The sequence below is a fragment of the Zophobas morio genome, unplaced genomic scaffold, assembly GCF_036711695.1.
Source record: "Zophobas morio isolate AGI-343-1 ecotype UQ-CSIRO unplaced genomic scaffold, CSIRO_AGI_Zmor_V1 ptg000021l, whole genome shotgun sequence".
Taxonomy (NCBI): domain Eukaryota; kingdom Metazoa; phylum Arthropoda; class Insecta; order Coleoptera; family Tenebrionidae; genus Zophobas; species Zophobas morio.
In genome coordinates, this window is record NW_026972126.1 from 22,271,343 (window position 1) to 22,285,547 (window position 14,205).

Sequence of the window (14,205 nt, forward strand, 5' to 3'; positions counted from 1 at the left end):
GGGTGGGCGGGCTTACATTTTTCTTTTTTGTTTGAATATGTGTAGACTTGTTTTCACAACATGAAAATTAAAATATGTTTAAAATGGAAAATTTGACCCATAATTACAAAATCCGTATTGCCTTCGAAAAATTTACCATTTTAAACGTGATTTAACTTTGTTTTGAAAAAATAACTACACATATTAAGAAAAAAAGGCAAAATATAAGCCCCGCCCACCCGTCCTTACTCAATTGTGATGATTTTTTTATTCGTCGTGAGTCAAAGAAGCCGAATTTAATAATTGCAAAATCCTTATTATTTCTCTACTTAAAATTTCCATGTAAGACATGTTTTTGAGCATCGTGTTATTCAAAGAATACTATGTAGATATATTAAAAAAATATAAAGCTAAAGATTAAGCTCCACCCATACCTGCCTTGAACTAAATAGTAATGAAGTTTTCATTTGTTAACAGACCTAGGGGCGGAGCCTAATTGCAAGATCCATATTTCCTTAAAAAAATACCATTTTAAATGTTTCAAGTTTCTAAGAATAAAAAAAGTCATCACAATTGAGATCGGGTGGGTGGGCGGGGTTTATATTTTGCCTTTTTTCTTAGTATATATATAGTATTCTTTGAACAACACGATACTCAAACACGTGTTTTTAATTTCTTGTAAAGAAATAAGTAGTTTGCAGTTAAGCCCCGCCCTTGGTTCACGGCGAATAAAAAAAAATCATTAGAATTGAGACAGGGCGGGTGGGCGGGCTTAAATTTTGCCTTTTCGTTTTAATATGTGTAGGCTTCTTTTCATAACATGAAACTTAAAACATGTTTAAAATGGAAAATTTGTATAAGGAAATATCGATTTTGCAATTAGGCTCCACCCCATAATTACAAAATCTATATTTTCTTGCCAAAAAAGTACAATTTTAACCATGTTTTAAGTTTCTTGTTGTGAAAAGATGGCTACGTATATTAAGAAAAACAAAAACAAAATATAAACCCCGCCCACCCACCCGGTCTCAATCCGGATGATTTCTTTTATTCGTCGTTAGCCAAGAGGGCGGAGCCTAACTGCAAATTCCTTATTTCCCTAGGAGAAATTAAAAACATGTTTTTGAGGATCGTGTTGTTGAAAGAATACTACGTAAATTAAGAAAAAATTAAAGCCATAGTTGAAGGTCCACCCATACCTGCCCTGATCTAAATATGTAGTTAATAAGTTTTCATTCGTTGCTGGACCTAGGGGCGGAGCCTATTTGCAAAATCCACATTTCTCTACAAAAACTTATCATTTTCAACGTGTTTTAAGTTTCTAAGAATAAAAAAAGTCGTCACAATTGAGATCGGGTGGGTGGGCAGGTTTTATGTTTTGCCTTTTTTTCTTAATATACATTGTATTCTTTGAACAACACGATACTCAAAAATATGTTTTTAATTTCTTGTAAAGAAAAAATATTTTGCAGTTAAGCTTCGCCCCCCTGATTCAGGGCGAATAAAAAAAATCATCGCAATGGAGATAGGGCGGGTGGGCGGGCTTACATTTTTCTTTTTTGTTTTAATATGTCTAGACTTGTTTTCACAACATGAAAATTAAAATGTGTTTAAAATGGAAAATTTGACCCATAATTGCAAAATCCATATTTCCTTCTAAAAATCTACCATTTTAATCATGTTTTAAGTTTGTTTTAAAAAGATAACTATACATATTAAGAAAAAAAGGCAAAATGTAAACCCCACCCACCCACCGTATCTCAATTGTGATGATTTTTTTTATTCGTCGTGAGTCAAGAAGGCGGAGCTTAACTCCAAAATCCTTATTTCTATACGAGAAATTAAAAACATGTTTTTGAGTATCGTGTTGTTTAAAAAATACCATGTATATTAAGAAAAAAATAGAACCAAAGATTAGGCCCTACCCATACCTGCCTTGAACTAAATAGTAATGAAGTTTTCATTTGTTGACAGACCTAGGGGCGGAGCCTAATTACAAAATTCATATTTCCTTAAAAAAAATACCATTTTAAATGTTTTAAGTTTCTAAGAATAAAAAAAGTCATCACAATTGAGATCGGGTGGGTGGGCGGGGTTTATATTTTGCCTTTTTTCTTAGTATATAAATAGTATTCTTTGAACAACACGATACTCAAAAACGTGTTTTTAATTTCTTGTAAAGAAATAAGTAGTTTGCAGTTAAGCTCCGCCCCCTTGGTTCCCGGCGAATAAAACAAATCATCAGAATTGAGACAGGGGGAGTGGGCGGGCTTAAATTTTGCCTTTTCGTTTTAATATATGTAGACTTCTTTTCACAACATGAAACTTAAAACATGTTTAAAATGGAAAATTTGTATAAGGAAATATCGATTTTGCAATTAGGCTCCACCCCATAATTACAAAATCTATATTTTCTTGCCAAAAAAGTACAATTTTAACCATGTTTTAAGTTTCTTGTTGTGAAAAGATGGCTACGTATATTAAGAAAAACAAAAACAAAATATAAACCCCGCCCACCCACCCGGTCTCAATCCGGATGATTTCTTTTATTCGTCGTTAGCCAAGAGGGCGGAGCCTAACTGCAAATTCCTTATTTCCCTAGGAGAAATTAAAAACATGTTTTTGAGGATCGTGTTGTTGAAAGAATACTACGTAAATTAAGAAAAAATTAAAGCCATAGTTGAAGGTCCACCCATACCTGCCCTGATCTAAATATGTAGTTAATAAGTTTTCATTCGTTGCTGGACCTAGGGGCGGAGCCTATTTGCAAAATCCACGTTTCTCTACAAAAATGTATCATTTTAAACGTGTTTTAAGTTTCCAAGAATAAAAAAATTATCACAATTGAGATAGGGCGGGTGGGCGGGCTTACATTTTTCTTTTTTGTTTTAATATGTATTGTGTAGACTTGTTTTCACAACATGAAAATTAAAATATGTTTAAAATGAAAAATTTTACCCATAATTGCAAAATCCATATTTCCTTCCAAAAATGTACCATTTTAAACATGTTTTAGTTTCTTGTTGTGAAACGATGGCCATGTATATTAAGAACAAAAAGGGCAAAATATAAGCCCCGCCCACCCGCCCTATCAAAATTCTGATGATTTTTTTTATTCGTCATAAGTCGAGGGGTGGAGCTTAATTGTAAACTGCTTATTTTTCTAGGAAAAATTACCATGTGAAATATGTTCTTAAGTAATCGTGTTATACAATGAAAACTAAATGTATTACTTAAAAAAGAAAACCAAAAGAGAAGTTCCACCCATCCGTCTCGATCTTAATTGCGATGAATTTTTCATTCGTTGTCAGACCGAGGGGCGGAGCGTAATTGCAAAATCGATAATTTACTATACAAATTTACCATTTTAAACATGTTTTAAGTTTACTTAATACTATGGATATTAAGAAAAAATTAGAACCAAAGATTAGGCCCCACCCATACCCGCCCCGATCTAAATAATAATGATGTTCTCATTGGTTAGCAGACCTAGGGGCGGAGCCTAATTGCAAAATCCGTATTTCTTTAGAAAAATTTACCTTTTTAAACGTGTTTTAGGTTTCTAAAAATAAAAAAATCATCACTATTGACATGGGGTAGGTGGGTGCGGTTTATATTTTGCCATTTTTTTAATGTACTTAGTATTCTTTGAACAATACGATATTCAGAAACATGTTTTTAATTTCGTGTAAAGAAATAAGTATTTTGCAGTTAAGCTCCGCCCTCTTGGTTAACGGCGAATAAAAAAATCATCACAATTGAGACAGGGTGGGCGGGCGGGCTTATGTTTTGCCTTTTTGTTTTAATATATGTAGACTTATTTTCACAACATGAAACTTAAAACATGTTTAAAACGGAAAATTTGTATAAGGAAATATCGATTTTGCAACGATTATTAATAAAAGATAATGCCTTTTTTTCTTAATTTGTGTAAAATTATTTAGACGACAAGAAACTTAAAACATGTCTAAAATGGTGATTTTTTGTAATAATTAACTTAAATCCGCCACTTTTTTTCTACAACTCCTTTAAATACGGCCAAAAATTGAACAACAAAATTACTATCAACTTTAATTAATTATTATTATAAATGAGAATTTTCAGCTCTAAAAGCAACTGCAACGGGAACTTCAACGTCAACAGCAACTTTCTAAATCCCACTTAAATTCTTTGATTAAACTTACACAATTTAGCTTAGGAAATAAAAAAAAAACAACAAAAACAGTCACGGATTTATTCGAACGTATTTAACAACAAATTCAGTCAGTTTAACAACAACTAAAAACAATCTACAAGTTCTCCCCCACGTGCTTCATCCGCTCCTTGTGCAGCTTCATATTCTTCTTCCACTTCGTCTTCCAGCCGCACTCTTCACACTCGAACCACTCCTCCACTTCAGCATGTCTCGCCTGCACGTGCTGCTTCAAGTTGCTCTTCCTCTTCGCCTTGAAGTCGCATTGTTCACATTCAAACCACTTAATCTCCCCCGGCAAGGCGTGCTTCTCGAGCTCGTGCCGCTTCAAATGTATCTTCCATTTGGCCGAAAACGCACACATGCTACATTTATAATTATTCTGGAGCGTGTGCTGCTCCAGTTTGTGCGACTTCAAACTATACCTCGACGACGCCCGAAACAGACACTGGTTGCATTCGAACCACTTATCCGCCGAGACGACTCTGTGCATGGAAGCCATGTGTTTGCGCAAATACTCTTTATGCTTGCCTCGGTAGGAGCACAGGTCACACTCCACCCACTGGATGTTCTCCGGCGAGGTGTGTTTGCTCAGAACGTGGGCCTCGAGGACTTGGCTGCTTTTGGCCCGGTAGGCACAGTGGGGGCAGGTGATGGGTTTTTTGAGTTTGGAGAGGTGGCGCTTTTTGATGTGGTATGTAAGGTTGGGTTTGTTGAAGGTTTTGAAGGGGCACTCTTTACATTTGTGGATGATGCAGTGGCGGCGGTAGTGTTTGAAGAGCAGGAGGAGGGAGAAAGTGGTGAAGGGGCAGTTTTGGCACTGGTGGGGTTCGTATTGGATGTGTTTTTCCGGGGACTGTTTGTGGACTAGGAGGATGTGGACGTGGAGTAGGACTTTGAAAGAGGAAGACATGCCGCAGTGGGTGCACATGTACACTTCTAGGTTGCTGGTGCAGTGGTACGGCGGCTTTGGGGGGTCGATTTGGGGCTGTAGTGAGTGCAGAGGTTTGTTTTCTTCGGCTTTGATTATCACAGGTGGGGTCACTTGAAGGAGTTCTTGCAAGTATGTGGTCATTTTTATGGGCGGAAAGTACTCTAGAAGAATGTTTTCAAGGAAAAGGTTACAATTCCGGCGTGTTTTACCAGTTCGGGTGCCAAATATTTAAACTTTTCTTCAGAGAAGAGTGAGGTTATGTACAGTTTGTTGACATAAGTATTTGACCACAGACATTGTATTTCTAGGCTCATTTCTTTGTTTATAAACAAACCCGTTCATTTCGTATATACGTAGGGAACATACTCGACTCGGTTTGGCTTGACAGATATGTTACTTTAGAAAATTTAAATAGGATTTACTTTGTAAAATTTTATCAAATTTGATTGACGTTGAACCATCTATTGAATTTTTCCAATATCTTTGTGTTTGACAATGTCACTCATGTCACTATATGTCACTACGATGACAGTTGTGGAAATATTTTAATTTAATTTGTACGAGTTTCACTTAATTTTCAAGCAGAACGTTCTTTTTGTGGTAATTTTTACATACAATTTTACTTAATGTTTATTTTACATCATATGTTTTATGTTCCAGCATTAATAATTAATCAAAGTGGGGTTATGTGTACCCACAATTACCTCTTTATAAGTATTTGCTAACTGTGGCATTAATTTGAACTTCACGTAGTTAAAATATTGTCTTTTGGACTTATTATGTAACGGCTTTTGTTTAATATAGTCTGTGGTATCATCTCCAGTACCAAAAATACAAAGTGAGGTTATGTAATTCGAATGGAGACGGATAAAGACCCCAATCGCCTGGAAAGCGTGACATCGTCGCCCACATTCCCAAATTATTTTCACTGTTCCAAAACCTTGACCAGTTACTACTGTGACCAATGTGTATTCAACAGTCAATTACTAGTGGACTTGAAGCATCACACTTACGAACATCTAAACACCACCTTAAAAAAACACCGAAGAACTCTAATACAAGTTTGTGAGCAATGCAGCTACAAAACTCACTCACTTCTAATGTTGTTCAATCACTACATCCGTAACCACAACTCTTACATAAACCACAAACTTCACAAGTGCAAACGGTGTCCCTTACAGTGCAATCTGTCAAACTTTTCGTGCAAAAAGTGTTCGTTTACCACTAACTGGAAGTGTCTATTATACAAGCACATGTCTAGTCATGTCGGCGAAGATTCCTTGTGGGTCATGTGTGCCTTTTGCCCCTTCAAAACGCGCCAGGAAAGCTCGCTGAAACGACACATCAGAGCCCTACACACCTCAGTCGAGCAAATTCCACTGTTCGAATGTAAAGTGTGCCAGCACAAAACGATACGCGCTGATCACATGAAGCGACACATGAGAGAAGTGCATTCGTGCTACATTTACAAAGTCGAACACAAAATCAATAAGAAAGAGTTCACCGATAGGGATCGCGAAATTCCGAAAGTTCTGGCCATTAATTGCCCGCAAATACAGGAATCTGGACACAACGTGTTTTTGTGCGCGTTTTGTAACGGCCACAATGTGTTTCAGTGCGTTTTTTGTCCACTGAAAACTGTGAGCAGGCGGTGTTTGAGCAAGCATATTCAAGAGGCGCACGAGAAGAACAAGTACGTTGAGAAAAAGGCGGCGGTGACTTTTCAGTGCGATCAGTGTTCGTTTAGTACTGAGTGGATGAATACTCTTAAGATGCATAATTTGTTAAAACATCAGAAAAAAGACTTGTTTATGAACTTAATGTCTACGTGACGTAGTTTGAACGCGATTTTTTTGTAATTATTTGGTCCACGCAATAAAGTTATTTTGTCTTTTTTCGCGCAATAATTTCATTATGACAAGTTTGGGGACACAAAATTCCCTAAACATAACCCCGCAGTGGTGCCAAGTCAATAAATTTTTCATGTTTCTTCAAGAAAAGTAAAACATGTTTAAAATGGTAAATTTGTATAGGAAAATCCGCCCCTCGCTCTGACAACGAATGAAAAATTCATCACGATTGAGATAGGGCGGATGGGCGAGGCTTATATTTTGCCTTTTTTGTCTTAATATACATAGCCATCTTTTCACAACAAGAAACTTAGAAATGGTTAAAATGGTACATTTTTGTAAAGAAATATGGATTTTGTAATTATGGGCCGGAGCCTAACTGCAAATCGGTATTTCCTTATTCAACATTTCCATTTTAAACATGTTTTAAGTTTCATGTTCTGAAAAGAAGTCTACACATATTCAAACAAAAAGGCAAAATATAAGCCCACCCACCCGCCCTGTCTCAATTGTGATGATTTTTTTTATTCGTCGTTAAGCAAGGGGGCGGAGCTTAACTGCAAAATACTTATTTCTTTACAAGAAATTAAAAATATTTTTCAGTATCGTGTTGTTCAAAAAATACTATGTATATTTAGAAAAAAAAAAGAAATGACTTTGTTGAGAGTTTAGTCTTCGGTGTGATTTTGGTGGGAAATAACAATTTCTACTAGGCCCGCCCACCCGCCCTCTATTTTCTTAGGGAATATATTATTTGAGAAAATCAGTTTTATCTTAGCAAGTACTAACCCCGCCCACCCACCCTTTATTTTCTTGGAGGGTCATGTTAAAGAGTCGCAAATTGACAGGTTGGCCGCGAAAAAAATAGCCCGTGCGAAAGAAATTATCGAGGCAGTGCACCAAAGACCGTTCCTGTATGACCAGTCTTTGACCGCAGCCAGAAGACAGTGTCAAAAATATGGAAAAACTACGATGGAGAAATGGATGGAGGTCGCCATGATTGTTTATGGTCGAAATGATGTCGCAACAGGTCAGTGGCGGAGGGTGTGTTGGGTATCAAAAACGAAATTATTATAAAATAAAGCAAAAATTAGCGTCGAGTCAGTTGCGGCTTGAATTGATTACTTTAAACTTTACTGGGTGACGAGGAAACATTTGCAATAATGTACTGCGTAGAGGACCAGATTTCTTTAATAAATTTTGAAATGACGTCATTGTATTTCTGCAAGGGAAACGTTTTTTATTTCGCGTGCATTTTTGCTTTCATATTTGAATTCTCTCGTTTCAGTGGATACAGTAAGAAGCCAGTGGAAAACCATCCGGGATGGGTTCGTCAAGTACATGCGTAAACGCAGTCTTCAAATAGATCTTAAACCCCACTGCTACGAAGAAGAGCTGCAATTTCTTATACCCCATATCTGTAAAAGAGATATGCGGAGAAAAAACGGCGCAAATAGTATTAATATAATAGTTTATGAATGCGAGACGAGTACCAACCAGGACGAGTCTGTAAACGAAGAGGAAGAACTGCAGCTTGAGGAGGTCATAGGCGAAGAAGACGTTGAAGACATGGAAATCGAACAAGACGTCCAATCAATACAGTCATTTTTCGAAGGGGTTATTCAGACTGTGAGGAAATTCAAACCGTCAACCATCGACAGACTGAAGCAAACAGTGGCGAATCTTGTGATGGACGCCGAAATCGAAGAAATGGAAGAAAACATGGAGCTTTAACTTAAAATATTCTATTATTTTGTATGATTTTGTATTTGACATTAAGCTTATAGCATTGTTGAAATAAATAATTTAAACGAGTGTTTTCTTATTTGAAAAATCGGCGACAAACGTCAAAACACTGTTTAAATGTGACGTTTTTAGAAAAAATGGGCGCGTTTTTCAAGGATCTTGCACTCGCAGTGAAGAGAATGAAACCAGAGACGTTCGACAGATTGAAGGAAGCCATCGGGGATCTTATCGTTGATGCGGAAATTGAAGAAGCCAAGAAGAATGAAGAAACAAGTGTTGCGTCGTCCAGCTAAGTATTAAGTAAATATTTGTACAAATGTGCAACAAATTTTTAAGTGATATTATTTTTCAGTTTTCCAAGATGGCGCAGACGTGGAAGACAGACGATTTGGAATCACAGAAGAGAAAAAAGGAGGAATACGTTCACCCCGTGGACTTATTTTTCTATGACGTTTCACGAACGATAAAAAAATTTAAGCCGGAAACTGTCGACAGGTTAAAAAAGGCGATGGCGAGACTTGTCACGGATGCAAAGTATGAAGAAAAGCCGGGAAAAATGAAAGTTGAAAACGACGAAACACAGGGAACTATAAAAGATGAAATTGAAATAGTGCAACACGAGGTAAAAGCTGAGTTTGAAGAAATTTAAATGTCAAATATGGATATGATTTTGGCTGGATTTTGTATTTGATATTAATCTTATAATAAAATGTAATTGTTCAAATAAATAATTCAAAAGAGCGTTTCCTGTTTTTCAAACTATTCATGATTAAATTAAACTTTATGATTCATAAAATTTTGTAAAAATTAGATACAGAAAAGAAATTGTAATGTTGGTTGCATTACGCAACTAAAATTCTAGGTTATGTTGTTTGGTGTCAAAAACCTGTCAAGGACTGTTACAATAACCGTTTTTCGCTGCATACACAAAGTCATTTCTACGTTTCGAACTTAACAATTCGTCATCAGACCTTTAGGTGAAACTCCAACTGTGTCCAAACAAACTCAGTTTTATTTTGAATCTTCCCGCTAGTAGTTTTAGTTCCAATTCGCAACATAAGGTGCCGCAGGGGGACGATTTTTAATAAAGTCACTAGAAAGATATGAATCTAGTGACTTTAATTTTTAATAGAACTAATTTCTAATGTTGAGTTGCCCCCACGGGGGTGACGGGGTTGAAGGCAAGATAGGGAGGCGTTTTTGTGGGCGCCACGACGGACGAAGTGGGGCAAAAGGAAATGACTTTGTTGACAGTTTGGTAACTTCAGTGTGATTTTGGTGCCAAATGAAAATTTCTACTAACCCCGCCCACCCGCCCTCTCTTTTCTTAGGGGATATATTATTTGCCAAACTCAGTCTTACCTTAGCAAGTACTAACCCCGCCCACCCTCCCTCTATTTTTTTTTCTTAATATACATAGCCATGTTTTCACAACAAGAAACTTAGAACATGGTTAAAATGGTACATTTTGTAAGGAAATATGGACTTTGTAATTATGGGGCGGAGCCTAACTGCAAATCGATATTTCCTTATTCAACTCTTTCATTTTAAACATGTTTTAAGTTTCATGTTCTAAAAAGAAGTCTACACAAATTCAAACAAAAAGGCAAAATATAAGACCGCCCACCCGCCCTGTCTCAATTGTGATGATTTTTTTTATTCGTCGTGAAGCAAGGGGGCGGAGCTTAACTGCAAAATACTTATTTCTTTAGAAGAAATTAAAAACATATTTTTCAGTATCGTGTTGTTCAAAAAATACTATGTATATTTAGAAAAAAAAAAAAGAAATGACGTTGTTGACAGTTTAGAAACTTCGGTGTGATTTTGGTGGGAAATGACAATTTCTACTAGGCCCGCCCACCCGCCCTTTATTTTCTTAGGGAACATATTATTTGCCAAAATCAGTCTTATCTGAGCAAGTACTAACCCCGCCCACCCGCCCTTTATTTTCTTGGAGGGTCCCTCATTTGCCAATATCAGTCGTATCTTAGGAAGCATTAAAATAAATATTAAATATTCGCTTCTTTTTCTAAATGTGTATATATAGTTTTCTTTCAACAAAATATTTACAACGTGTTGCGCATGATAACAAGTTTTTTGTAGAGAAATACATTTTTTCCAATTAAGCCCCGCCCCCGGCTAACGACAAATAAAAAAAATCACAATTGACATGAAGGCAAATGGGCGGGGCTTATACAAGGTGTTATTGAAAGGTACGTACAACAAAACTGATAGTTCTTCGCGAAGTCTAAAAGAAGCCTGAAAAAATTATTTTGTGTTATCAAAATTATAAGGGAAAATTAACCCTTATTCAACCTTTGTAGACGCTGCTGAAGGATAAATAGGTAAAATTAATTTATTTTAGTAAATCCTAGCAACTGTAACAATAAAACTTTTGTCAAGACTAAATGTTGCTATAGAAACGAAAGATGACCTTTTTATCAGAGGCGTACAACGAATTTGGATATAAATTTTAATAATTTTTATCTCGAAAAGGAGAACAATTTTACCTGAACTTTTTTTTACTTTTAGCACCCATATTTCGAGACCAATTGTAGATTTTATTTTGTACGTATCTTTCAATAACACGCTGTATTTAACCTTTTTTTTCTTAATATACGTAGCCATCTTTAACAATAAGAAATTTAAAACTTGTTAAAAATAGTAATTTACTGTAGAAAAATCTTAATTTTGCAACTCAGCTCCTCCCCTCGATCTAACAACAAATGAAAAATTCATCACAAGTGAGATAGGGGCGGGTTGGTGGGGCTTAATCGTTTCCTCATTTTCTTTTAATATATAGTTTGCTTTCAACAACACAATATTTAACAGATAATAATTCTAACCTTAAATTCACCATTTGATATTTTAAGTTAATGTTGACAGGAGAGTAAAACCTTATTTTCTCTACTAAAAATTACCATGTGAAATATGTTTAAAGTATCGTGTTGTTGAAAGAAAACTATATATGTCAAGAAAAAAGAAAGTCAAAAAATAAGCCCCACCCCCCGCCCTAACCTCAAACGTGATGAATTTTTCATTCGTGGTCAGAGCGAGAGGCGGAGCGTAAATGTATAATCAATATTTCCCGACAAAAATTCACCATTTTCAATATGTTTTCAAATATATTGTGAAAAGAAGATTATGTATCTACAGAAAAAAAGGGCTAACTTAAGCCCCGCCTCTCCTGGCTCACGACGAATGAGGAAAAATCGTCACAATTGGGATAGGGCGGGTGGGTGGGGCTTATGTTTTGCTTTTTTTTCCATGTGAAATTGTTGATAGGTTAAAAAAAGCGATGGCGAGACTTGTCACGAATGTGGAGAACGAAGAAATGCGGGAAAATGTGAAAATGGAAAACCACGAAACATAGGGAACTATAAAAGATGAAATTGAAAGGTAAAAGCAGAGTTCGAAGAAATTTAAATATAATTGTCAAATATGGATGGGTATTATTATTATGTTACGCCACTGGTTGATCGCTCGTTTCGTGTCCTGCGAATCTTATGATTGTGTATTTGATATTAAGCTTATAATATAATCTAGAATTGTTGAAATAAACAACTTAAAAGATTTTTTCCTGTTTTTAAAGAAAATCGCACTCAGTTTTTTTAATGTTTAATTTATAATATCTGGTTGACCGAGTTTCACTCGGCTCGTTTGGTAGTATATTAGATCAGATTAGGACAGATAAATATGCGTATAGTATGCATTTTGAAGTACACGCGCTACTTAAAAATACACATTAAAAAAGAAATTCCATAAGCAGTCTTTGTTTTAAACACTGATAAGTGACATGTAGAGATTAAAGAACAGAAAACTGGAATTATTGTTTGACATCTCATTTGTTACCCAAGTTTTCTCTCTGTCGTTTTTTTTTTTCCTAGTTCTCTCTCTCGACTCTAGAAAAAGGTCACAACCACATTCTTACTGCCAGAAGAGTTTCGCCTCTGGTGTGGTTAACATACTGAGTTACCGTGCTCTTTTGTGTTATTCCTAATTTCTCAATCTCAACCCTGCTCCCGAAGATGCCATTTACGAAAGTGTGCGAAACGTTGAGCCCAAAAACTCAAATAACACGGTCCCATCCCCGAAAACGATCACATGTTGACACTGACCGTGGAACCTCTGAAATGAATGCTTGACAAAATAATCTCAATTCAACACACTTTCGTGTGCCTTTTATCCGCTCACTGTTTAGTTTTTGGTAAATTTTCTCACCTCAGGAGGTGAATTTCAACGTCCTCTATACAGTGGAGCGTGTTTCGGTACGTACAATTGAAGATAAAAAGGTACGTCAAACGTACTGTCAGACTGTCACCCAAACTTCTCATATAAAACAATCTCGTGTTCGTGTAGTGTCATCTGATGTTGCCTAGCAACAAATATAATTCACTGCCTGAAAATTGCTGAAAATGCATGAAGCTGTAATTTTCAGAAGTTAAAACTATGATCAATCGATTTCTTGACCCAAAAGACCCCTAACCTGTAAATTTCATCGAAATCGTTAGAGCCGTTTTCGAGAAACCCATTACATATATATATATATACAGGGTTAGTCACGAGAGAATTACTTCTGAAAATTATTTTTACGCAACCCAAAATACGAATACCATGTACCATTTGATACTAACTGAATTTAAAATGAAATGCTTAATCCATGATTGCTTTGAGTTTGGCAATCTCATTTTGACAATTGTGGAAAAGGAGGTTACGCGAGTGTCTATGGTGGTACCGCAGCCAGTCGGAAATCTCCTCCGGTGCCGCTAATAAATTTGTCAGTGTGCCTCTTGATCTTTTGCAACCGATTAATCACGAGAAAATTATTTCTAAAAATTCCTTTTACGGCATTTTATTCAAAGGTTACAACACAGACTCAAACAAGTAAGTAAATAATTTAACTACTAATCTGTTGGAAATGTTGGGCATTTTGGGGGGATGCTACGGCTTTTTTGTAAATGGACGGGCGAAGAAGTCCAGAGGTTGCAGATTTGCACTTCGAAGAGGCTCTAGGTGACGCAGAGATGGCGAATTAACACATGCACATTAGCGGCGAACAACATTGGTAGAGCACTTACGGCTTCAGTATAGCCCAGATTGATCTGACTGTATGTCGTCGATCCAATGGGACTCTAGAGGCGAGTCAACGATGAAAAAAAAAACGTTAAAAATTAATTAACGTCAAAGTGACACTGCCAAAGTCAAAGCAATCATGGATTAGGCATTTCATTTTAAATTTAGATAATATCAAGTGGTACAGGTTATTAGTATTTTGGGTTGCGTAAAAATAATTTTCAGAAGTAATTCTCTCGTGACTAACCCTGTATATATAAATATATATATACATAAGTTTTGTATTAAGTGGCACCCTGTAGGATGAATGTAATTGTGACGCCCGGTGTATATACTGATTTGATAAATAATGTAAAAGAAGCACAATCAAAATTAACAGTAATAAGGCACCCATCTGTATATAAATTGAGACAATCAATGCTTTTGTGGCA

General features: G+C 36.1%; 2 protein-coding genes across 3 annotated transcripts; one reads left to right on the forward strand and one right to left on the reverse strand.

Annotated features, from left to right (window-relative positions):
* Window positions 1-4,199: 4,199 nt before the first annotated feature.
* LOC135132283 (zinc finger protein 142-like) lies at window positions 4,200-5,566 on the reverse strand. The gene is made up of 2 exons (XM_064060315.1): window positions 5,315-5,566; window positions 4,200-5,266 (listed from the first exon to the last, which is right to left on the reverse strand). The coding sequence occupies exon 2, from the start codon at window positions 5,244-5,246 to the stop codon at window positions 4,269-4,271; it is 978 nt and encodes a 325-aa protein (XP_063916385.1). The 5' UTR covers window positions 5,247-5,266; window positions 5,315-5,566; the 3' UTR covers window positions 4,200-4,268.
* Window positions 5,567-5,618: 52 nt separating this feature from the next.
* LOC135132284 (zinc finger protein 142-like) lies at window positions 5,619-9,370 on the forward strand. Of its 2 annotated transcripts, XR_010280994.1 has the most exons (3): window positions 5,633-5,705; window positions 8,834-9,001; window positions 9,054-9,370. XR_010280994.1 is itself a non-coding variant. In XM_064060316.1 (2 exons), exon 2 carries the CDS (start codon window positions 5,963-5,965, stop codon window positions 6,935-6,937), a length of 975 nt encoding a protein of 324 aa, XP_063916386.1. In that variant the 5' UTR covers window positions 5,619-5,705; window positions 5,766-5,962; the 3' UTR covers window positions 6,938-7,002. The 2 variants fall into 2 exon arrangements, 1 of the variants encoding a protein (XP_063916386.1); XM_064060316.1 differs by lacking the exons at window positions 8,834-9,001; window positions 9,054-9,370 and adding an exon at window positions 5,766-7,002 and having other exon boundaries at window positions 5,619-5,705.
* Window positions 9,371-14,205: the final 4,835 nt, after the last annotated feature.